The sequence below is a fragment of the Ahaetulla prasina genome, chromosome 3 (genome assembly GCF_028640845.1).
Source record: "Ahaetulla prasina isolate Xishuangbanna chromosome 3, ASM2864084v1, whole genome shotgun sequence".
NCBI classification, from domain to species: Eukaryota; Metazoa; Chordata; class Lepidosauria; order Squamata; family Colubridae; genus Ahaetulla; species Ahaetulla prasina.
In genome coordinates, this window is record NC_080541.1 from 124,682,922 (window position 1) to 124,708,089 (window position 25,168).

General features: G+C 36.5%; 1 protein-coding gene across 3 annotated transcripts in view; it reads left to right on the plus strand.

Annotated features, from left to right (window-relative positions):
* The window catches only part of CEP350 (centrosomal protein 350), a 108,434-nt gene that overhangs the window by 76,741 nt on the left and 6,525 nt on the right, over positions 1 to 25,168 (plus strand). For 2 of the 3 annotated variants that reach the window (XM_058175292.1, XM_058175293.1), the window contains exons 27-37: positions 446 to 597; positions 2,710 to 2,832; positions 7,868 to 8,067; positions 9,312 to 9,523; positions 12,789 to 12,933; positions 13,394 to 13,554; positions 13,894 to 14,030; positions 15,950 to 16,032; positions 17,004 to 18,973; positions 23,445 to 23,846; positions 24,502 to 24,648. In XM_058175292.1, coding sequence (XP_058031275.1) covers positions 446 to 597; positions 2,710 to 2,832; positions 7,868 to 8,067; positions 9,312 to 9,523; positions 12,789 to 12,933; positions 13,394 to 13,554; positions 13,894 to 14,030; positions 15,950 to 16,032; positions 17,004 to 18,973; positions 23,445 to 23,846; positions 24,502 to 24,648 — 3,732 coding nt within the window. The remainder of the gene's footprint in view (positions 1 to 445; positions 598 to 2,709; positions 2,833 to 7,867; positions 8,068 to 9,311; positions 9,524 to 12,788; positions 12,934 to 13,393; positions 13,555 to 13,893; positions 14,031 to 15,949; positions 16,033 to 17,003; positions 18,974 to 23,444; positions 23,847 to 24,501; positions 24,649 to 25,168) is intronic. The other variant, XM_058175294.1, reaches the window with a different exon arrangement.

The following is a 25,168-nucleotide window of genomic DNA, read 5'->3' on the forward strand; positions in this document are numbered from 1 at the left end:
TACTTTATGATCAAATTGCCTGGCAATAAAAATTTCAGTCCCAATTACTGTGGCTAAATGAGGACTACCTATAAAGAAGGTTTGAAAACAGAGCATCAGACTTTGTTCCACGGAGAACAATGGATTGAAAACAGTTAATCTAGAGAACAAGAATCAAAAACCTCTGGTTTAATAATATTTATAAAAAGTTATGCTGCAAAATTTCCAGCTTTAATTTCAAATTAGAAACCTATAAATAGAAAATTTTAGCGAGGCAAAACTCTTGTCCATTTGCTTCTACAGTACTCTTTCTGTCCAGAAGGCTTCTAAATTCACAAAGAGTAACTCTTCTGGAGAAATCTGAAGAAAATTTTCATTGCCTCATTTGAGCATATGGCAAATCTAAAACCTAGTACAGTCTTCATCTGACCATTTAAGTTGATTTCTGTTTGTTTCTTTGTTTTAGGAACACCGCAGTGAAGATGATAAAAAACAAACCCATTCCTCGAGCCCTCAGCCAACTGATGCAGAGGCCTATAGCCCTTCCTCCATTTCCAGCTCTGAGACAAGTAGTATCATGCAGAAATTAAAGAAAATGCGGAGACGAATGGATGAGAAGTAATTTGTATTTTGTTTTATTCCTAATAGAAATGGCTTCCAACAGCTATTACAGAATTTCAGCTTAGTCTTGATGGTGGTTTGGTAGCTTAAATATATTAATAAGCATGAATATACAGATTGCCTTTCCATCATGAATAGGCATGAAAAACTAAGGTTCCTGGTACCTGAAATAATGTTTAACTAGTAATAGTAGAAAATGAATGTGGGGCTTTCTGCAGGCAAAGCATATGTACTATCATTAAATCTTTGTATGTGCCCCTTCTTGCAATTGGTGCAGCAGCTACACACAGGAATTTTATATACACAGTTATATTACTTTAATGCAGAATGCTTGCTGTAATGTAATGTTTGCATATAGCTTTTTAAAAAGTTGCTTTTCTTTTTGAATTATCTTCAATCAAAATATATTCTTATACCTGAAAATTCGATGTCATCAGGAGAAAAATGGATTCCTACTATAGAATATTAAAATTTGAAACTGAATTGAGCTAAATTTTCACAATTTTGTGGGGAAAAATTGGTTTTTGTAGTAATATGCATCTGTCTATAGTATATAGAATGTGCAATTAATATTTCCTTCACAATAAAAGGAAAATGTAGCTCTCTGCGAGATAGCTACTGAATATAGTAGTGAAAATTTCAGTCATAAAAATGTTTTTATTTATTGCATGGTATTTTAGAATACATATAGGACATTGGTATACAGTATATTTTTGGATTTCAATAGTAGAATTGAATCTGTCAATTTTTCACAACCCTTCAAGAAATTATTCTGAAAACACGAAAATTCTATGACTTTTGTAATATCTTAAGAGTTTGGGATTTCTAGTCACAATTTTTTTAAGGATCTCAGTCTATAATAGAAGAAAAATAATGTTGTGGTAAAAGTAATCTCTCTAGTTTTTAAGATTATGGAAGAACAGCAGTTACCCTCTGCTTATTAAAAGAAATGTATTGACAATATTTCAATTTAGTAAAACTTTTGAACATGCATTTAGAGTGAGAATAGAAAGCAAGATACAGATATAAATGCTAAATAATGAATAATTAAGTAGGATATTATATTAGTTGGGGAAGAATATATAAAAATTTAGCATAGCTTTTAAAAAATATTAAATGATGAGGATGAGTTGGATAATTATGCCTCCAATAAGATTTTGTTTAATAGAGATTCTGGGGAGTGCCATAATTGATCTTTGGATAATGAAGACAAAAAGACTATTGAATGGTTTGCATGTGAATAGGAGCATGCTCTGTCAAAGAATTAATCTCTTTTGATATTTGTTCTGATCTTATCTTTGTAAATTCTTAACTATCTTTCGCTAGTAGTGGCTTCTATGCTCTAAAAGCCTTTTCAGTTATTTTTTTTTCCTTAATTTTTGCTAGTTTTCTTGTTAGGCATTTAATAAAATGCTGTGTGCTTCAAAGCAATATATGAAAATGGAAGCAAAATGACAGCCTATACATTCTTAAGTTTACATAAAGATTTGAGCCATTTTTAAACTAAGTGATCTTACTGCTTTTGTTTGATTTTTGGATTTTGTTTGTTTAGCTTACAATAGTTAAACACAGGCTCAAGGTTGACTCAGTCTTCCATCTTTCCAAGGTCGGTAAAATGAGGACCCAGATTGTTGGGGGCCATATGCTGACTCTGTAAACCGCTTAGAGGGGGCTGTAAAAGCACTGTGAAGCGGTATATAAGTCTAAGTGCTATTGCCATTGGTATAAATACAGTAAATACAATAAATACAGCACAACTTGAAACCTTGGAGTAATTAATTAAAATAGTATAATCTTTTTAAAATGCACTATTAAATGAATAATTGGAATTGCCCTTAAATGTAGTTCTTTAAACAACTGGAGAATTATCTATAGCATTATACCATAATAAGGTAAAGTTGCTAGTATAAGAAACGGGGAGCAATTGACAAGAAATAAAGAATTTTAAGTGATGCTTATTTTCTATTGCAGTTTGAAAGTTTCTACTTGTTGATGGATGATGCTGTTTGACACTTGAGATTCATTTAAAACTCTGCTAGACCTTTTCCTGCTCTTGCTTTCTGTCTGTTTCCTGCTATCGGCTTAAAACTCTTCCTCCTTATTTTGTAGACACTGCTCTCCTGTTCACTACTTCTTCTCTGTCTTTACGTCTCACCACTGGGCTTCTCTCAGTGTCTGTTTTCCCAACCTCCATCCCAAATTCCAGCTGTATATCTACAACCAATTGGTCAGGTAACTTTCTACCTTTTTCAGTGGTAGATTCTTTGATTGAGCATGCCCTGTTCAATTTTAAAGGATTAGGAGTTCTTTTAGAACTCTTCCTTTCCCTGTATAAAGTCAGGCATTTCTGACAATAGATAGCTGACAATCTCTAACTAGTTAAATAGAGCAAAAAAAGATGATAATGGGTTTGGAGGCTAAATCATACAATGAACAGTTAAGAGAACTAGGTATGTTTAACTTAATGAAAAGGCCCAGGGGAGACATGACAGCAGTACTTGAAGGGCTGTCACAGGGGAAAGGGTATCAATTTATTCACCATAGTACCTGAGGGCAGGACAGGAAGCAATGGGTGGATACTTGTCAGAGGGAGGTTCAACCTGAAAATAGGGAGGAATTTCTTGACAGTAACAATGCCTCCTTGTGGGTGCTACATCACTGCAAGTTTTCAAGAAAAGTTTAGGCAACCAGTTGTCCAGAATAGTATATAGACTCCTGTCCTGGGCAGTGGGTTGGATGTGAAGACCTCCAAAGTTTCTTCCATCTTATGTTTGTATGATTCTATGATCATGCGCAAAACAGTTTTGGAAAATTGAACTTTAGACAAAGGATTTGAAATTTAATATTTCTTTTAATGTCCTGTTTGTTAGGAAAATCTGTTTTGAATACTTTTAACTACGTGGAGTACAAAATTATTCAATTGCATCTTTTAATCTCTTTTAAATTGTTTTTTAAAAAATTGGCTTTGTAGGAGGCCATAACAGTAGAAATTCTTCTTTCCCAAGTAAGAATTCAAATCCATAGCAATGAGTCCAAGTCAGAATTCAGAATATTTTTGTTGTTGTTTTCAGTAATTGCATCTTCCCTGAAATAACTTTGAGTGTTTTTATGAGTTTGTAAGAAATAGAGAAGGGAATGGAGAGAAAATTGTTAGCTAATGTGGAAGAAAACGCTAGAACTACATGGATCTTGAACCTATTTCCTTGGTTCTTGATAGCTAATTGGTCATTCCGTTTTTGAGATTTCATAACATACATCTCTGGTATTCAGACTTTCTATTTTTAGTGAATGTGGAAAATCTGAGGCATTGGTTTCATTTTTCTTTAAAAACCAGTGGTAAACTTCACAAACTACTGGAATGTTTTAAGCATTCTACAAGAATTTGAAGAAATATATCTTGTACTTGTAGTGGAAATAGATATTGTAGTGACTAACCAATAATAAAACTTTAAAAAAATGTATTTGGAAAGGAGAGGAAGTTTGGAGCACTTCATAGTAAATATATAAAGAGAGTAAAGATTGGGATCACTTCTGATTTGGGAGTGATTACTGTAGAATAGAATATAACTTTTTATTGGCCAAGTGTGATTGGACACACAAGGAATTTGTCTTGGTGCATATGCTCTCAGTGTACATAAAAGAAAAGATACCTTCATCAAGGTACAACATTTGCAACACAAATGATGGTCAATATATCAATATAAAGCATAAGGATTACCAGCAACAAAGTTACAGTCATACAGTCATAAGTGGAAAGAGATTGGTGATGGGAAGGATGAGAAGATTAATAGTAGTGCAGAGTTAGTAAATAGTTTGACAGTATTGAGGGAATTATTTGTTTAGCAGAATGATGGCCTTCGGGAAAAAACTGTTCTTGTGTCTAGTTGTTCTGGTGTGCAGTGCTCTATAGCGTCGTTTTGAGGGTAGGAGTTGAAACAGTTTATGTCCAGGATATGAGGGATCTGTAAATATTTTCATGGCCCTCTTCTTGATTCGTGCAGTATACAGGTCCTCTGTATACTGTAGATACTGTCCTCTGTAGAGCTAGTAAGATATAGCTCTATATTTAATAAATTGCTTTATGTCTTGGATCCTAAATGAGCCAAGATGAAGTGTCTATGTGCTAATAGATATCTTTTTGCTGCCTGACCCAACTCTAATCACACTTTCTGCAATAAATTAATATTACAAAGAAAAGTATCTGACATTATGTACATTATTGCAGAGGTTGTTTGGTTTTGTTTTTTTTGTAAGAATATTTCTGGTCCCATAGAAGACCCCATAAATTTGGTCAGTGACTTCAGCCTAATAGTTTCTTTGTAGACGAATTCTTATATAGAAAAAGAGGTTCTAAGTAGCCAAGAAAAGAATGCTTGTATTCATCTTTGCTACACATAACTAGATGAAGTCTTAAATCATTATCATCAGACAAAATTGACAAGGAATTGTATCTCTTTGAAAAAGAATGAAAAATAGTGATAATTATGTGAAAGTTCCTTTCTATCAGATCCCTCTCCTGTATCTAACGTGAAGATATATAGAACATGAAATTTCTTACCCAGCAGACATGGAAAGCTAGTAGGATGCTTGCATGTGAAAAATATCATATATAAAACATAATTGTCTCTGTCTTGTTTTTATGTTATCTCTGTACCTGAATCTTTAGAGTTGGAAATATTGGGTTCCAGTTGAACTGTTCAATTATCTGATCACACTGAACCATCCAAATCCAGCCAGCAAAGTAGCAGAAGTGTTCACTTATATTTTGTAGTATAATTTGACACCAAATTGTATCCTCAATTGTCCATTTATTGTCTTTCACTGGTTCTAAGTTATGTGAGTTTTGAAAAAGCATTGGAAACGAGGTTGATTTCAGATTGTGCTATGGTTTATTACAATATTTCAGTATTTATTATCCTCAAACCAGTTCCTTGAATTATGGGAGGAGCTGATGGAGAGCTTAAATTCTGCAGAAATTTTAGCTATATATATATAATGTGTGTGTGTGTGTGTGTGTGTGTGTGTGTCTTTGGTTATTCGGGTTTTCTCCCGCATAAAATTGGAAGTGTCTTGGCGACGTTTCGACGAAGTCTCATTCGTCATCTTCAGGCTTCAGCTTCGTGCTTCTTGCTCCCAGAAGCACGAAGCTGAAGCCTGAAGATGACGAATGAAACTTCGTCGAAACGTCGCCAAGACACTTCCAATTTTACGCGGGAGAAAACCCGAATAACCAAAGACCTACATACAAATACCCGCGAAAACCTCAGAAAATATATATATATATATATTTAGAAGGCCAGATCCTGAAGATGAAACTGAAATACTTTGGCCACCTAATGAGAAAGAAGGACTCACTGGAGAAGAGCCTAATGCTGGGAAAGATTGAGGGCAAAAGAAGAAGGGGACGACAGAGAACGAGGTGGCTGGATGGAGTCACGGAAGCAATAGGCATGAGTTTAAATGGACTCCAGAGGATGGTAGAGGACAGGAAGGCCTGGAGGAATGTTGTCCATGGGGTCGCGATGGGTCGGACACGACTTCGCAACTAACAAAAATAATAAAATAATGCTCCAATATTCAAAGTCAGAAATCATTTTCAACTTAACATCATCATCATTGCATGAGCAAAGCTTTCTGTTTTAGATAGAAACCCTGCTGTTAGAATCAGTGTGTGAATAGTTGTTTACATATAGCCCTCAACTTACAAATAGTCACTTAGCAACTGACTGAAGTTAAAATGGACAACGCAGAAGGTACTTACGACCTGGTTCCAATTTCCCAACAGCCCCCATACCACACAGTCACATGAGTGCACATTTTTAGATATTTGTAGCATCCTATAATCATGTGACCGTGATTTGCAATATTTTTGCTAAACTCAGCATTTACTTCCAGTTTTCGGCAAAATCAGTCCATAGCAAACAATGGGTTTGCTTAATGAGCACATCAATCACTTTACAACTGAAAAGGGTTATAAAATGAGTCCAATCATAGATATTCTGTTTTACAACCATCATAACTTATTACCATAATGGGTAATTTGTTAGGTATACTAAATAAGGCAGTAGATAGTGACTTAACAGGGAGCTCATTTCTTAGGGAGTACAAAAGTCTAGTACATTTGACTATGTCTTAATCTCATATAAATATAATCTCATATTATTATACTGGTATTTTCATTTAAATTGGATATGGATGGATGGTGACCATTCATCACTTCTACTTCATAAGGGTCAGCCCCCAACTGACTTCATTCGACAGTTCTTTGAAAATTATGGATAACGATGTAGGGTTAGTCAATCCTAGGATTAGATAATGATGATTAGAAAGTTTGGTAGAAAATCCTGTATTCATTAATTTGCACATATGTATTTAAATTCACTTAATTCTCCTTTTATAATCTCTGTCCCAGTTATCAGAGACCATAGAGTTAGATAATGTGACTTTCTCTGATGGCAAGTTTTAAGATACTATTTAAAATTAATTAAAACACCAAAGGGACGTACTATTGGATTTTTTCCACTTTTCTTTTTTCTTAAAAGATTCGGACTGTATTTATTTGCTATATTCATTTGTAATATATTAACTTACTATGCTTTCCAGTTTGATTATATTTATATCATCATTAATTTGCATTTTTAATACCTTGTTCATAATTTACCATTTTAGAATAATTACTTTGTTGCTTAAGTCACATGGAACAGTGGAAGGCATTGTATTGCTATAGGTGGGTAAAAATCAGTTCAGTACAGCTTAAGAGACAGGAAACCACTATAATGGATATAATGGGTATAGTACCTAGAAAGAGAGCCTGATGTGCAGTTTCTAATTTACAGTTGTTAATGAGAATTATGTTCTGATTTTTACAGTGGTTTAAAAAGCATCCAATTTTGAGGATGAATAACTCTCCATTGCTAAATGATAACCCCTGAAGCTTTCTTTCTAAATTGATCTAGAACTGGTTTTCAGAAGTCTGGTAGCCTTAATGCTGCTTTCTCGTGGCACTGCTTAAATATTAGTCTAAATAGAGCAATGATCTTATTTTTTTCCTTGAAGAGCAGAGGCAGTTTAAGAACTTTGTTTATAGTTAGTGTGTGCGTATGTTACTTCAGAGTTGGGGGGTTTTTTAACAAAAAAAATCAGGCTCACATTCTTATTCACAGCAGCAATACGAGTGAAACACCTTTACCAAATAGCATAATTCAAAGAAGTTTGAATATTTATATCTTAGGACAACAGTGAACAATTTCCCCTGTTTCTTCATCAGGTTCTTGACCAAGCGAGAGCAAAAACTGATGCAGCGGCGTCAGTATGCAGAGGAGCTGCTGCAGTGGAAGCAACGTTTAGATGCAGAAGAAGCAGAGATACGTCAGATAGAAAAACAAGCACTAGCTGCTTGGGAAAAAGAACTGCATAAAACAAAAGCAAATAAAAAAGGAGCAGGAGATCAGAAATCTGATCAAAAAGGTAGAAACTATAACATTTAACTTGTTGGGATGCTAATTCAGAGTTGGCAAACTTTTTCTTTAAAGGGCCAGATTCCCTTCCCCTATCTCTGCTTTCATGAGTACAGCAGCCATTGGATAGTTTGGTTCAATGATAGGCTGCTGCTACTGCCTGGGACACCCCATCCTCATTCCCATCCCTCCTCATGGGAGTTCAGCTGAGACTTGGTTCCAGTAATCTGCTGCCCATCTGTTTATCTATTCTTAGCCTGTGAGCTATACAAAAAGAAGTGGCAGGCCAGACTTGGCCCATGGACCATGGTTTTTTGACCCCTGCTCTAAATCTTGCTATTAGAAATGTGCTGATTATGTGGAAAAAGTTTGGCTTATCCAGGTTATTTTGTTCAACAAAAGTACCTGTGCAAGATAAGAAAGTACTTTCATGTATTCAGGACCTAATTGTGTTCCAAAAGCTGTGTTCAAAAATCATACTTATCCCAAATTTTTAAATAATTGGTTTTGGCTTACTATTTGTGTTGAACCGTTCTACTTAAAGGAGAGATAAATTTTCAGTATAAAAAGCAAATGAAAAATAGATAAAATAATAACATAGAAATGTATTTCTCTAAAATTTTCAATATATATGATCATATGAAAAACTAAGTACGCCCATTGTAAAGTTTTTTTTTCTTTTTAACATCTCAGCTGGTAGATGATCTTCTGGACAGTGGAATGATTGATATCCACTTGTTTGGAGATCTTTTTAAATCGCTACATAATCTCATGGGCTTCTATAACCTTCTTTCTGAATTCTTTTTGAAGGCTTCAGAGAGCTCTTTCAATCTAAACACAAACTTCACCAAAAACAGCAAATCAAACTAAATATCTGAGGTTTAAATAAGACCAGCTCTTCCCAATTCTTCTCTAACAATGTTCTAATTATTTACACATAACTCTAGTTTAGAGATTTGAGATAGTGATAAATGTAGGGGTATATCTATTTTTTCAAGAGGTGAAATTTGCTTTTGTGTTTATGGACTATAAAATGTAAATAGTGGATGATACTTGTTATATCCTTTGATCAATATTGCGGAAATTAAGATCAAATACTGTATGTTGAAATATGTTTAAAAGCCAAAAAATTCAGTGGTATCTTCCTAATTTTTAGTATGACTCTAAACATGTATCAAAATGTTTTTAAAAGCCTGTCAGTAAAGTACTAGGAGTTTTTGAAGGATTGATCATTTTCCATTCTTTTTCTCTCAGAGACAGCCAGTGAAGAAGACTCTTCAATGCCACCTTGTTCTCGTCTAAATAGCGAAAGCTCAGTCCCAGAAGAATTGAGCAATCTAGTTGTTGAATCCGTTCCATCAAAGGTTTCTGAGATTCAAAGCGAGCCTGGAAACCTAGATCACACACTAACTGAAGAAATAGTTTATACACAAGAACTGGAATCTGCTGTTTCTCCTGGAAAACCTGTAAGTGAATTTGAGTATCCATTTGCCTTTCGTTGAAATTAAATTAAAGGCTTAATTTGAATATTATATTACATTAGTAAATGAGCCAAATAAATGTCTGAACATACACTTTCTTTGAAAAAGGAAAAAAGTATTTATTCTTAATTCCAGCTACTTCTGGAACACATAATACAAAAGTAATGTCCAGTGTGTATTTATTGTAACACAACATGCTAATTTTGTTAAAAATGTACAAAATATACTGTTAAAAGGGGAAAGAGATGCACCCACAATTCATGATTTTTCTAGTTTAGTTCTCGGATTCAGTGAATGAGGCTAAACTGTAGTTTTCTCTTTGATTGGGTGTTGCTATCTAATGTGAGATCATCTAAATAGGAAAGGTGACTTAAATCTCTAAATACCAAGGTTACATAATCTAGATGGATAAATCAGATGAAATGATTTTTGATACAGCACTAAACCTGACTAAAAGGGTGAAAAGATGGTGACTTTTGTCCCTAGCAAGAGTAGGCAACATTTTGTGAGTGGGATCACCCTAAACTATTTTTTCAGCCTCTGAAACCCTGTTGAAGTGACATACAGATGGTCTTTGATTTATGACCAAACTCGGCACCAGAACTTCCATCATTAAGCAATGATGCTATTAAATGAGTCACAATTTTTTTTGCTAAGGTCATTAAGCAAATCATACAATCACTAAATGAATCTGGTTTCTCCATTGGCTTTGCTTGTCAGAATCCTTCTGTGAAGGTTGTAAATGGTTATTTGGGGAAAGTTTTTTTCTTGTTTCCTTTTTTTTTTTCTTTTTAGTAAAATAGGGCTAATACATCTGGCACAGTGCTTAGAATGCAGTATTGAAGGCTGATTGTGCTCACTGCCAGGAGTTCAATCCTGAACTCTGGTCAAGGTTGATTCAGCCTTCCATCCTTCCGTGATCAGTAAAATGAGGACCCAGATTGTTGGGGGCAATATGATGACATTTGTAAACCACTCAGAAAGTTTTGTAAAACACTATAAGGTGGTATATAAATTTAAGTGCTAGTGATATCAGAAGCATAAATACTATTTTACTGCTTACTGCTCTTTTTACAAAAAAACAAAACATTGTTCCATAATTTGACTACAGATTTCAGGACCACAGTCTTGAAGTGCTTTGAGTATTGTTAGGAAAGAGGTACTGGAGGTCAATTTTTAAATGAGGCCTTGAGAGAAATTGATATTTTGTTGATTTATTACCCATGAAAATCTTCCTAAGCAGATGGGAGTAATCTTGAATGTGAAATTGAGAATCCCAAGGATAATAACTTTCAGTCTTCTTAATATTCAAAACCTTATTCAAGGAGCATAGAAAATCCATTATCTTCAAGTGTCAAATTGGCATTTCAGGGCTATATTTGAAAAATGGGTAGGGACAGGGCCCAACTTGGGACTGAGGTTCAGGTGTTTCAACAGATAAAACTGAATGCCTAAAAGAGACTCAAGACTTACAGTGCCCGTTTTGCTCCTTAATCCCCCATGCAGAAATAAAACTCCAAACCTTTTGCCTACCTTCTCTTTAGCTTAGTCTTTTCTTTATTTCCCCCCATTTTCTTCGCTTTTCAAGATCTTCATCTATTCAATAACTTTTCTCTATGCTTTTCATATCATTTTATATTTATTGCCTTCATTTTATTTATTTCTTTGTATTTCAGTTTCCTTCAAGTCTTCTTAGATCTAGTTCAAAACATAACTGTGTTAAGTATAGATGAAATGAAACTATAGCTAGTCCTCAGCTTATGACTACAATTGAGCCCAAAATTTCTGTTCTTAAGCAAGGCAATTGTTAAGCGAATTATGCTGTATTTTACTATCTGCCCCCCCCCCACATTATTAAGGGAATCACTGCAGTTATTAAGTGACTCATGCAGTTGTTAAGTGAATTTGACATCCCCCATAGACTTTGCTTGTCGGAAGCCAGTTGGAATTATTACAGATGGTAATCACATGTCCCTGGGACAGTGAATCTGTTAGAAATGCTTGCCAGCTGCCAAGCACATAAATTTTGGTCATGTGACCATGGAGATGCTGCAGTGGTCATGTGAGAACAGGTCATATGTCACTTCTTTCAGTGCTTTTGTATCTTTGAATGGTCACTAAATGAATGTATCGGTTTTTCTGAGCATGTAGTCAAGGTGTTTTGCAGATAGGAAAATAAAAGGTTTTCCTGTCTGATCATGTCCTGCTCTAGGGCGTAGTGTTCATCTCTGTTTCTTAGCCAAGGGAGCCATATTTTGTCCAAAGACATTTTCCGTGTTCATGTGGCTAGCATAGCTATATGCCAAAGGCTCACGGAACACTGTTACCTTCCCACCAAACTGGTACCTATTAATCCACTCGCGTTTGCATGCTTTCAAACTGCTAGATGAGCCACTGTGGCGCAATAGTTAGAGTGCAGTACTGCAGGCTACTTCTGCTGCCTGCCGGCTGCCTGCAATTTAGCAGATCAAATCTCACCAGGCTGAAGATTGACTCAGCCTTCCATCCTTCCGAGGTGGGTAAAATGAGGACCCAAATTGTTGGGGGCAATAGGCTGATTCTATAAACCGCTTAGCGAGGGTTGTAAAGCACTGTAAAGTGGTATATAAGTCTAAGTGTTAGTGCTAGGTGGGCAGGAGCTCACCTTGTTGCACGTGTTTGGGTCTCTAACCTGGGCTGTCAGCTCTAGTTGACAAGCTCAACGTCGTTAACTGCTGAGCCATTACACCCCCGATCAAAGAGTATAGGAGAAAAGGTCCATAGCTTTGATTTTGGAACAATTCCAGGGAAGAAATTCATTCCACTTCTGAACTGCAAGCATATGATTAGAATGTGGGAAATATTATCAGATATATAATCTCCTTCAGTTTCCAACCATGGAAAAGATTTTCCAGGAATGATTCTTTTCATTCTGTACAACCTTTTAAAAAAAGAAAAAACACAAGACATATGTTCGGTCCTAGACATAATAGGAGTGAACTGATATCCTGAAAAACCAGAAATCCAGAAAGTCTCTCCTTCTAGCAGTGTATGACACAGACAAGCATCCATTTGAAATCCTTGCTTGGTACCTGGGAGGGCATCAGAGGCTTGCCATTTTCTGTCCAACAAAATTTTCCTAACTAATTGGCCTCCCCTGCTTGAGAGAGACAGAAATCAAAATAAGTCCATGTTGTAATTAGCGTGAGGTGTATGTGTGCGTGTGCGTGATATATATTCCTTATTTACTCTTTTTTTCATCTTGACATAGTCTCCTTGTAAAAGCAGTGCATCTCTATCAAAGCAAGAGTCAAACAAACAAACACCGAAGTCTGGAGGAAAGCAGCTGTCATCTACAAAATCTCAGGATATCTCATATAGTTGGTCTGATGAGTCTTTATCCATGACCCAATCAGGTAAGTATTTGAGCTTCAATTTCCTTTTACAATTTTTAAATTGTTTTTAATGGGTCTCAGTTTTTCATTGGAATTGATGGGGCTTGAATTCTATGTAGATTATATAGATGTAGATTATATATCTACATATATATATATATATGTAGATTATGTAGAATATATTTGCAATTTTCCACCAATTTTCAATTTGGGAAATAAAAAGGGCAAGACCCCTCATCAGAAAGATTAGAGAGAAAGGATAGGAATGGTAAAAGGAACAAATCATTTTTATTACTTTAGTTTACATATCACTTAAATTTAGAAGTTCTGTTTAGTTCTTTTTTAATAAATAATATATTATTTTATTGTAATTATGGTTGAGATTGGATTCTTAACAGTGATTAGGTAAAGTAGGTTTATGTGGCTGTTCTAGCAGGCAAATATAAAATATTTTTTGTAAACAATATATATATATATTTAGAAACTACATCTGATCAAAGTGACATTGAAAGTCGAATCTGGGCTCTGAAAGATGAAGTGCGGAAAAAAAAGTCTGTTGTTTATAGGCTGAAAAAAGAACAGAAGAAGAGGCTCAAAGAGAAACTTAAAGCTCAAGAGGCAAGTTTGATCAAACAGTTAGAGGTAAGAATTTATTTGAAAGAAATGTTAAATAGAACATGTGTATGTTACATATCGATATTCCCATGTTTTCTTTTGCCTCATTTTCTCTGAATATTTTTTCCTTTCGAGTTTGCTTTGATACTGATAGTAATATAATAATATTGACCAAAACCATAATAAAAATACCTTCATAGGTTAAATTATATAATAACCATAAGACATTTGTATATCTTACACATTCACGCACACACACAATTCCAAATTTCAATATTCAATAAGATTAATATTTGAAAACAAATTTAATAAAGAATAAGATAATGTTCAGGTCTTCCTAATATCTTATTTGTTTTATATCATCAGACTTATGATGAATTCATCAAGAAAACGGAAGAAGAATTGAATCGGGATTTTGAGACAACACCAACAGCTAAACCTCAAATCAAAACTCCATCCTCAGTTACTGAGAAACCAAAGATCAAACCCCCACCACTTCATAGGTAAGATAATTGCTTAAAGTTAATGCATGGTGGCCTTTCTAAATGTACGCCTTTAGCAGCCTAGAAAGGGTTTGTATCTCTTTCAAAGGAAGAAAACTATCTTATATGCATGCATATTTAAGAATCTGAGATGCTGAACAAAAGAAATATTTGGATGAATTCAAGTTAAAAAGAGACTGACCAAGTAAATTTTGGTATATAATTTTGTATACAGAAAAACATGTTCCAGAGGAAAGATGATATTATAAATTAATAGTGATTTAATTAAATTATTATTGTTGCTGTTAAGTAATAATCCTTAACAACTTATTCATTAATATGCACTAGACTAGCCTGTAGTATTCAAAATCATAAAGTCAAAACTCACGCTAAAAAAAATAAATCTTGACTTGTGTTAGACACTGGGATGCAACTACATAAAAGCAATATCTATATGATGATGTTACCATTTCCTGTCACCATTTCAATACCACTATAAGTTACTGCGGAGGCTGCCACCAATTTATTTATGAAAGTAATGCCAAATGAGAATTTGAAAAGTATAGATTGTTATCATTCAGTCCCTAGTCATTTTATGGTTGGATTATTGTAATGCGCTCTACATGCGGCTACTCTTGAAGAGCATTCAGAGTACAGTGGTGCAGGCAGTTTGTGGTCCCCATGAATGGCCCCTATAACACCAGTTGGCTGCTGGTCTGCTTCCAGGTACAATTCAAGGTGTTGGTGATCACTTTTAAAACTCTTTATGGCATGGATCCAGGTTATTTGAGGGACTGTCTAACCCTGTTGGGATTGGACCGTCTTGCGCTGACATGCTGTGGGTCCCATCAGCCCAATTATTCTGCCTGATGGGGTCCAGGAGGAGGGCCTTCTCTGCTGTTGCTCCTGCCCTCTAGAACATCTTGCTGCCCTGTTGTGAGATTGGCCCCAGCCCTCCTATCCTTTTGTAAGGGCCTATCGACCTGGCTCTGCCAGTTGGCCAGCAGCCCCAATGTGGGGAAAAAGCACAGTGGATGTGGTTAATCGAGTAACCCATTCTGTTGCTATCTTGTCCATGTGTCCTGAGTCCTTCGGGAGAAGGGCGGTCTAGAAATCTAATAAATAAATAAATAAATAAATTTTACTCTGTGGTTTTAATTTATTCAGGTTTTAATGTAGATGTATAACCACTCAGAGTTACCTTATGGTAATATGGGAGGCCAATAATTTTATAATCAAGTAAAATAAAATTATGCAGAGATTACTTCTTTGCCCATCAATCCTGTGTTGCTGCAAATAACATGAATAAGTTGGATATGTTTTTTCCTTTCCAAACCCAATTTTAGCAATACCTGCCAGGTCAATATGATTTCTCAGGACCACATTCTCATTGACAGATATTTTGCTATTCACTGACCAGGAGTCAGCTGTGGGACTTAAAATTAATCAGTTTTCTGATATGGTAACCAATCTCAGATTGAGAAAGAACTGTAAACTAAATCCTGTTAGCTCTAGTTCCCAATGCCATACCTTTCTTTGGGGTGGCGGATATAACTGTTATCCCACTGCCTAGAAATTAAATAAAAAGCAAAACCTTAAAAATGGGGAAATTATAACCTTCTCCTGACATACTTGGTAATAGACATGCAACTATGTCTAAAACTTAGAAACCTTGTGGCTACTGAATAGACTTGTGTGTTCTAGAGCAGTGAGATTAGAATCTGTCCTCAAATCCTAATTCAACTATGGATTTTGGATGGGTTGCAATATCCAAATCTCTGGATTAAATATTGGATATATATATATTTTAAAAATTATATGTTTTCTCCTTGGTTTTTGTTTTTTGTTTTGTTAATTCTGGAACAGTGTACAATATTTTCAGAATGTTTAAAATATCTGTAAATATATGTGTGAGTGATCTTTTCGAAACTTCTTTTTAGATCTGAAACATCCAAAAGTTGGAAATCACTCACTGATTCTGAACGTTCTAGGGGATCTTTGGAATCTATTGCGGAACATATTGGTATGTATCTTGGAAGTTATTTATTTAATATTAAAATTACACAAGTTATTTCATATACCTAATGTGGTTAAAATAATTTCAACAAAAGTATGTTTTTTTAAAAAAATATAATTGAAAAACAAGCAAGTGAATTTAATAGATTTTATTATTTTTTTAATTAACACTTTTTTTAAAAAATGAGAACTTTTCCCCATAGTATTGCAGTTACTATGGGAATCTATTGAAGAATCCATTGAATTATTTCATAGTCAGTATAAATTCTAAAAATGTATTTTATTTTCTATAAGCTATTATGCATATTTTCTAGCAATTTTATTTATAATACTTCTTCAAAAAAAATTCAAAGAATGCTAGTAGTTGCTACAAGGCACTTTTGGTTCAGAGTGGCTAAATAAGTATAAGAATCTCTTCTGACACTCTATTGAGGTTGCACTATGCCTGAACTGGAGTTGATAGCTTTTTAGAAAGAAACAAGATAGGGATTCAGATTCAGAGTAACACTACATAATTTACTTGTGTTTACTACGTGTCTCTGCTCACACTTCTTCATTCTAGAATTCTTTTAATAAACATTAAGTTTAGTAAAGTATCAGACAGGGAAGGAAAGATCAAACATCTCAAAACAGTCACCTCATTTATTGTACAAGAAATTTAAAGGGAACATTTATACAATTTTAAAATTTTTGGATATATTTTTGGGTCTGCTAATTCCTATGCATAGTAGAATCAAAGCATTTATGAAGTCTTATTAACTATAAATTTGATTGGGATATTGTGTTTAAGTTATACTTTAGCCATTTATATGTAAGCAGTGGAATATTCATGCTATTTAATGGGACAGGTTAGCATTCTCTAGTAAGAATTTCAGTTTTTTCCTATAACACCTAGATTTTTTACTTCTTTAATAATGCTAAATAAAAGTGCACAATTGTTTTAAATATGTGTGTTTGATTTTGTTTTATTCTCTTAAGATGCTGTGCCACATTCTGAACAATCTGTGTCTGTAAACACCATGAAATTCACAGAAGCAGAGATTCAGGCAGAGAAGCAATCTCATACAGCATCCACAGTCCTCAAAACCCTAAGGCAATCTATAGCAGAATCTGATGATTTGGATAGTTTACTCTCGTCAGCTATTCTCAAAGACTTAGGAAACACAAGCATATCACTGAATAAGTCTGAAGATGCAGTGAGTTATGACTCTCCCGCTACCAAATCTATAGTGCAAGAGACGACAGAATCAAAAGAATTAGAGGTTGAAATAGCTTCCCAGGCTTATGAAATATATGATGCCTCAGTTTTTGATTTAAATCAAAACAATTCAATTCCTTTAAAGACAGACGTCCCTTCAGAGACTGAGGTGTCAGAAAAGGATCAGTGTGTCTTGGAATGCATAAGTGTGCAGGAAATCAAGGAGATACCCAGTGAAAGGCTCAAGGATGATGAAAGTATTATATCAGTCAAATCCTCTGATGGGCTGGGGAAAGATATACTGAAAGGTGATTCCCTGGTTTCAGAACAGATTTCTATTTGTGAAGAGCAATCATATTCTAGTGATTTTGAAGAGTCTTCCTTAGGAACAGATATATCAAAAAGTGAGATAGTTCTTACTGAATATCAAAAAGATATTCTTCAAGCACCTACATTATCTTTCAGACAAGATACAGGATCACAGGGAGAGAACTCTTTGTACACAAGACCTCCTAGGAGTGAATCCCCTAGTTTTGGAAGTGATGATGAAATAAGTGAATGTCTCAGTGAAAAATCTTTGTCTGTAGCTGATAGCGTTCAGTCAGAAAGATTGTTAGAACTTCAGTCACCAACAGAATTTGTGAAAAATAAAGAACGTGGCGATGTAGAGAAAGAACCATATGATGATGATGATTCATCTTTGGCTTCCAGTTTCAAGGCATCATCAGAAAAACAAGAAGATATTTTGCTCGGTTTCAGCATTGGTGACCGAGTTCTTGTGAGTAATGTCCAGCCTGGAACATTAAAATTTAAAGGTCGGACAAATTTTGATAAAGGTTTTTGGGCTGGTGTAGAGTTGGACAAACCTGAAGGAAACAACAATGGCTCTTACAATGGTATTCAATATTTTGATTGTAAAGAAAAACATGGTATTTTTGCCCCTCCACAAAAAATATCTCTTTTTTCAGAAAGTTTTGGTAATGACTTAGATTCAAATGAAAATTCTTTCTTTAAGCATGAACAAGATAGTCTACACAAAATAAATCAGGAAGGCTTAGACAGTCTTGAAAAAGAAAAGAATAAAAGAAATTCAAATGAGAAATCTCTAAGAGAATCTTCTTCCTCAGAAGGTTCAATTGGAGCTGGAGATTATTTAAAATTCAGTAAATCAAGTGGCTGTGTGGCAGTTATTAGTACTGTTGATGAGTTTGATCAAGAAACCAATGACTTTGACTCTCCCAAATCCTCTAAAAATGATAATGGTATGTTATCTCCCACCATTTCAAATATCCACAAAGAAGATTCTGCTATTGAAGTAGGAGAGATTTTGGACAGCAGCTTTCCTGAGAAATGGAAGCAGCGGTCTGTTTGGCAAGAGCAAACCGAAAACAGATTTTCTCCCAGTAATCTAGAGAAATCTGCAACACCACTTCTGGACTTGTTGACAAAAGAAAGAAGCCAACTGGAAGCCCAGCTTAAAGTCCCATCCCAAGAAAAGGAAGATCTACTAGATCGACAGGAAAGAGTTGGTTTGTTGGCTGATAGTCTACTGCAAGGTTTTGTGAAAGACACAGTTAGTCAATTTCAGCAAATCAAAAAGGCAAGGAATGAGAAGATCCATTTTAGCAATCAAGGACTTGGTGCTGTCCAAGAAAATAACTTGGCAACTAATGAACAGCAGAGGTTTTTAGTTGTATCAGAATTGGATGATGGAGAAGAAGTATCTTCCCCAGATATGTGTCCCAGACCAGTAAGTATAGTTCATAATTAAGATAAGTAAGACTAGAGTAATGCTTCAGTTATAAAATTTGACAGGCTGTGGCTTATTAATAAGTTGTGTCTTAACAACAAATGTTTGTGTTTCACATTTTTGTTTGTTTTTAATCACCTTTGTTTTTATCATGTTTGTACACTGGCACATTCAAATCAGACTCCATAGTTCACAACAGATCAAGAACATTACAATAGAGTAACTAAAACCACAGCAGTACTACAGTAATATAAAGTAAAATTAAACCAACATTTCACTAGAAATACATCACAAAACAACAATGTGTTAGCTACAGTAACAATAGCTGAAACATTCAATACCATCATCTCAGTCTATAAATTCTCCCCAAAAAACCATTTATTTTCAAAACTGTTTGGAAGGTTTATAATGTGGAAACAAGTTTGGGATTGAGAGAAAAGCCATTCCAAAGCACAGGCCACTATCAAAAAGAGCCACCTGTGAATCTCATATCCCCTTACTTCATGGAAATCTGGAACAAGTGTTTCTTTCAGGATACATGTATTGGAGGGTCAATTCCTGTTGAAAAACGCAGTCCTGAAGTCCTTAGTGCTAAGCCATATAGGACTTGGTTGATGAGTGTTAGCCAACCATGACCTATAACTTTTCAGTGGTCTTCAGTGTAGCATCCTATAGAGTTCATTACTGTCATCTAGCCAAGTTGTGATGAGTGCATAAATTTATTTATTTATTTTATTTATTAAATTTATATACCGCACCATCTCCCATAGGACTCAGGGCGGTTCACAGGCATATTAAAACAATATAAAACAATATAATAAATAGACTTTTAAAACCCAGATTAAAACTAAATATTATCAAGGCCTGATCACTAAAACAATAAGAACCAATAAAACCCCCATTAAAATTTGTTTAAAACATTTTTGTTCTTAGGCTAGTCCCGCGTGCTGAAATAATAGAGTCTTCAGTTCACGTCTGAAGGTCCGGAGGTCAGGGAGTTGTCGTAATCCAGGAGGAAGCTCATTCCACAGGGCTGGTGCCGCCACAGAGAAGGCCCTCGCCCTGGGGGTCGCCAACCTGCATTGTTTGGTCGATGGCACCCTGAGGAGGGCCACTCTGTGGGAGCGCACAGGTCGTTGGGAGGCAATCGGTGGCAGAAGGCGGTCTCGAAGGTATCCCGGTCCTAAGCCATGGAGCGCTTTAAAGATGGTAACCAAAACCTTGAATTGCACCCGGAAGACTACCGGTAGCCAGTGCAGGCCGCGCAGGATAGGTGTTATATGGGAGCAACGCGGTGCTCCCTCTATCACCCGCGCGGCCGCGTTCTGGACTAACTGGAGCCTCATGTAGAGAGCATTGCAATAGTCCAGGCGGGAAGTGACGAGGGCGTGAGTGACCGTGTGTAAGGCGTCCCGGTCAAGGAAAGGGCGCAACTGGCGAATCAGATGGACCTGATGGACCTGATAAAAAGCTCCCCTGGCGACGGCTGTCAAATGATCCTCTAAGGACAGCCGGTCGTCCAGGAGAACGCCTAAGTTGCGCACTCCCTCCCTGGGGGTCAGTACTTCCTCCCCCACAGTCAGCGATGGTGTAAGCTGACTGTACCAGGAAGCCGGCACCCACAGCCACTCTGTCTTGGATGGGTTGAGTCGAAGCCTCCCCATCCAGACCCGTACGGCCTCAAGACACCGGCCCATCACCTCAACGGCTTCATTGGGGTGGTTCGGGGTGGAAATGTACAGCTGGGTGTCATCAGCGTACAGGTGGTAATCCACCCCGAAACCACGGATAACCTCACCCAGCGGCTTCATATAGATGTTGAACAGGAGAGGCGAGAGGACAGACCCCTGAGGCACCCCACAAGTGAGGCGCCTTGGGGTCGACCTCTGCCCCCCTGCCAACACCGTCTGCGAACGGTCAGAGAGATAGGAGGAGAACCACCGATACACGGTGCCTCCCACTCCCAATCCCCCCAACCGTCGCAGCAGGATACCATGGTCGATGGTATCAAAAGCCGCCGAGAGATCTAATAGAACCAGGACAGAGGAACAACCCCTGTCCCGGGCTCTCCAGAGGTCATCCACCAACGCGACCAAAGCCGTCTCGGTGCTGTAACGGGTCTGAAGCCGGACTGGAACGGGTCCAGATAGACAGTTTCCTCCAGGTGTTGAGGAAGCTGATTTGCCACCACATTTCAACAACCTTCGCTAAAAGCGAAGGTTGGAGACTGGACGATAGTTAGCTAAAACAGCCGGGTCCAGGAGGGCTTCTTGGGAGGGCCTCACCACCGCCTCTTTCAAAGCAGCGGGGAAGACACCCTCCAACAAAGAAGCGTTGGTAACTTCCTGGAGCCAGCCTCGTGTAACCTCCCGGGTGGCCAGCACCATCCAGGAGGGACACGGGTCCAATAAACATGTGGTGGAGTTCAACCTGCCCAGCAACCTGTCCATGTCCTCAGGAGTCACAGGATCGAACTCCGCCCAGATAACATTCTCAAGACCTGTCCCCGTCATCCCGCCTGAATCTATCCAATCAATGTCCAAGCCGTCCCGAATCTGAGTGATTTTATCAGACAGATATTGAACAAAATCCTCAGCGCGCCCCTGTAATCAATCAATCAAATCAATCAATCAATCAATCAATGTCACAAGGGTCTTCTGTTTTTAGGTGAGGCTAAATCAATAAATCAGTCAGAATAGAGCTGGAAGGGAGGACTTCTAGTCCAAACTCCTGCTGAAGCAGGAAACCCTATACCAGTGATGGCGAACCTTTTCAGCACTGAGCATGCACATGCCTGAAAATGAAATGCATACATGTGCTCCAGCCAGCTACTCTTCCGGGTTTCTGGCATGCATGCAAGCGCAACGATCAGCTGGCCAGCACAGATGCTCACAGGAAAACGGAAGACCAGCTCTTCCAGTTTCTGGCACTGCCCCACGCAAAGGGGCCAGCTGATCGTTGTGCATTCATGTGCGCCAGAAACCTGGAAGACGAACTGGCGACGCCACATGTGCCAGGCGACATGGCTCCATGTGCCACTTCAGGCATGCGTGCCATAGGTTTGCCATCACAGCCCTATACCATTTCAAATAGATGGTTGTCCAGTCTTTTCTTAAAAACCTCCAGTGATGAAGTCCCTACAACTTCTAAAGGCAAGCTGTTCCACTGTTTAATTGTCCTCACTGTTAGGAAGTTTATACTTAATTCCAGGTTGCTTCTCTTTTTGATTAGTTTCCATCCATTGTTTCTTTTCTTGCCATCTGGTGCTTTGGAAAATAAGTTGTCCCCTTTTCTTTGTGATAGCCTTTCAAATACTGGACTACTGCTATCATGTCACCCCTAGTCCTTCTTTTCTCTAAACTGCCTATATTCAATTCCTGCAGCCGTTCTTCATATGTTTTTTCTCCAGATCTTTAATCATCCTAGTTGCTCTTCTTTGCACTTTTTCCAAAGTCTCAACATATTTTTTGTAATGTGGTGACAAAAAACTACTACAGAATCTGGTCAAAAGCCCTTTGAGCTAGGGGCTCCACCTACCTATATAACAGTAGGCATGAGTCTACAAGGATCCCAATATTGCAAGTATCTCCTCTCTGCGGTATCAGAACCCCATCAATAGGCATTATGGGAGATGACAAAGCATCTCAATTTACAATAAATTGCAGTTATATTTTTTTTTGTAAAAGAAGCTGAAGACAATAAATTGAACTTACTGTTTCAACAACAAATTATATATGTCACGAACTGCTTTTAGAACTCTAGTGTTTCAGAAGTGACTTATTAAAAGGCAAAGAGGAGAGCCTTTGAGAAAATAAAATATAAAGATTTCATTCAATATTTTATACTTGATTTGGTCTAACCTTTAGGTTTAGAATGTTTGGTTTACTTTTTTAAATTTGGGATCCTAACAACTGAATTCACATTCTTTGTTTTGTTTTGTTTTGTTTTGTTTATCCATGAAACTTGAACAAGAACTGCAGTTATTTATTTGTTTATATCATGTCTTTCTTGAAGGAGCAAAAATCATCTATATTTCCATCTAATTATATCCTCATAAGAATACAATAAGTAGGATAATAAGGAATTGAATATGGGTCATTATAATCCTAGTTAATACATTTTTCCATGTTAAGTGTTTTAGTTTTCTGGGTATAGAATTGTATTCTTGAATATTATTTCTTTATTAGGGATTCAATCCATAGATTACTGCTGTTGTATCATTTCCATTTAACTAACTGGGGCTTCCACATGTGACTTGCTCTATATAGTCCCCTACCAAGGGCATATCTCCATGGGTCCTCTAGTAAAAGCCATTAGACTTTCTCTGTATCCCACTTTCTTGCACCCTAAGAAAATATGACTATATATCGTTAAATCTTAAAGCATTAATGAATAATATTTATCAAAATCAGGAGCATAGTGCAGGGAATACTTAAGGTTCTAAGTAATAAATCACTTTCTTATTATTTAGGAAAGCCCTGTGTTTGGTGCCAGTGGACAGGAAGAACTTGCCAAGAGGCTGGCAGAACTGGAACTTAGCCGGGAGTTTCTGAATGTGTTGGGAGATGACCAAGATTGGTTTGATGAGGATTTTGGCTTGAGCTCACATAAGCTCCCTCAAAACCAAGCGGAAGAATCAGCAGTATTACCTAAGATAGAGCTGCCAAAAGTGTCCCCAAAGCCAAGTGAAGAACCTTTGGCTGCACCATATGTTGCAGAAGAAGTGGAAGAATTGGTGCATGCAGCAGCTGAGAAGCTATGGAAATGCAAAGAGTTGGGGCATGATCTTCAGGCCCTCAGCAACCCCAGAGACATGAACGAATCCCCCGAAAATGATGACATTGAAACCGTTAGTAAACAAATCTACCAACAGGTATGGCATTTATCTCATCATTGGGAAATGTATAAACATAGTGGAAATGTATCAAAGGAGTCCCCAATCTCTTTAAAAAAATGTTATTTTAGACTCAGTGATAAAATGCAATATAAAACAAGATATGGTGTGTTTGACAGATACAATGAAGTGTAAAAGAGAAAAGAGGATATGGAGACATTTTTCAAAAGCACTAAAAACAATAAAAATCTTATCCCCAGAATGCAATAGTTAAACAAAATTATATTCCACTTGCTGCATAGTGGCCTCTGGTGGCTCAACAGGCTAATGCAGCCTGTTATTAACAGCAACTGCTTGCAATATTGCAGGTTCAAGTCCCACCAGGCCCAAGGTTGACTCAGCCTTCCATCCTTTATAAGGTAGGTAAAATGAGGACCCAGATTGTTGGGGGCAATAAGTTGACTTTGTATATAGTATACAAAATGGATGAAGACTATTGCCTGACATAGTGTAAGCCGCCCTGAGTCTTCGGAGAAGGGCGGGATATAAATGCAAATAAAATAAAAATAAAATAAAATAAAATAGTAATATTCAGCATAATTACTTTCATTAATATTTTTTTTTGGTTCTTTGAAAAATGATATGGTATTATAATATACAATGCTAATACAATGTTTCTTTTATTTTTATTAAGGCTGTGTTTGATTTAACAAGAGAGATTTTTGAAGAAATCTTTGCAGAAGATCCAAATTTGAATCAGCCGTTATGGATGAAACCCAGCAGGATAATTTCTGGTTACTTTCGACGAGTTAAAGATCCAAGTGATCTTGAAGAAATAAAAGTAGGAATAAGATTAATAGATTGAACTTCAAATACATTTATAGAAATAAAGTGCAGTTCATCTAGATAGCAGTTCTCAGATGTTTTGGTCTTACGACGTCGTTACATTCTTTAAAATGATTGAGGGTCCCAAACAGCTTTGGTTTACATGGGTTATATTTATGAATATTTATTAAGGTTTAAAACTGAGAAGTTTTAAAAGCTTTATTTGTCTTCATGGACTCTCTGAAAGGATCTTGGGCACTCCCAGGAGTCCCCAGTCTGTGCTGAGAACCACTGACCTAGAACTTGAGGTAAAATGTGAAGTCCCATGGAATTTTATCATGCATTTTTATTTGAAAAATAAATTATTTTTCATTTGAAAAAAATAATTTTCTTACACTATCAGTCATATTCCAAGATGAGTCTGCATTTTCACACTATAGTTTCTTCTTACTCTATTGTTGATTTCATTTAAAAATTAATTTGAAACAGGATGTGGATGAATGCTTCTATTTCTTAAAACTAAAATAATGAAGGCT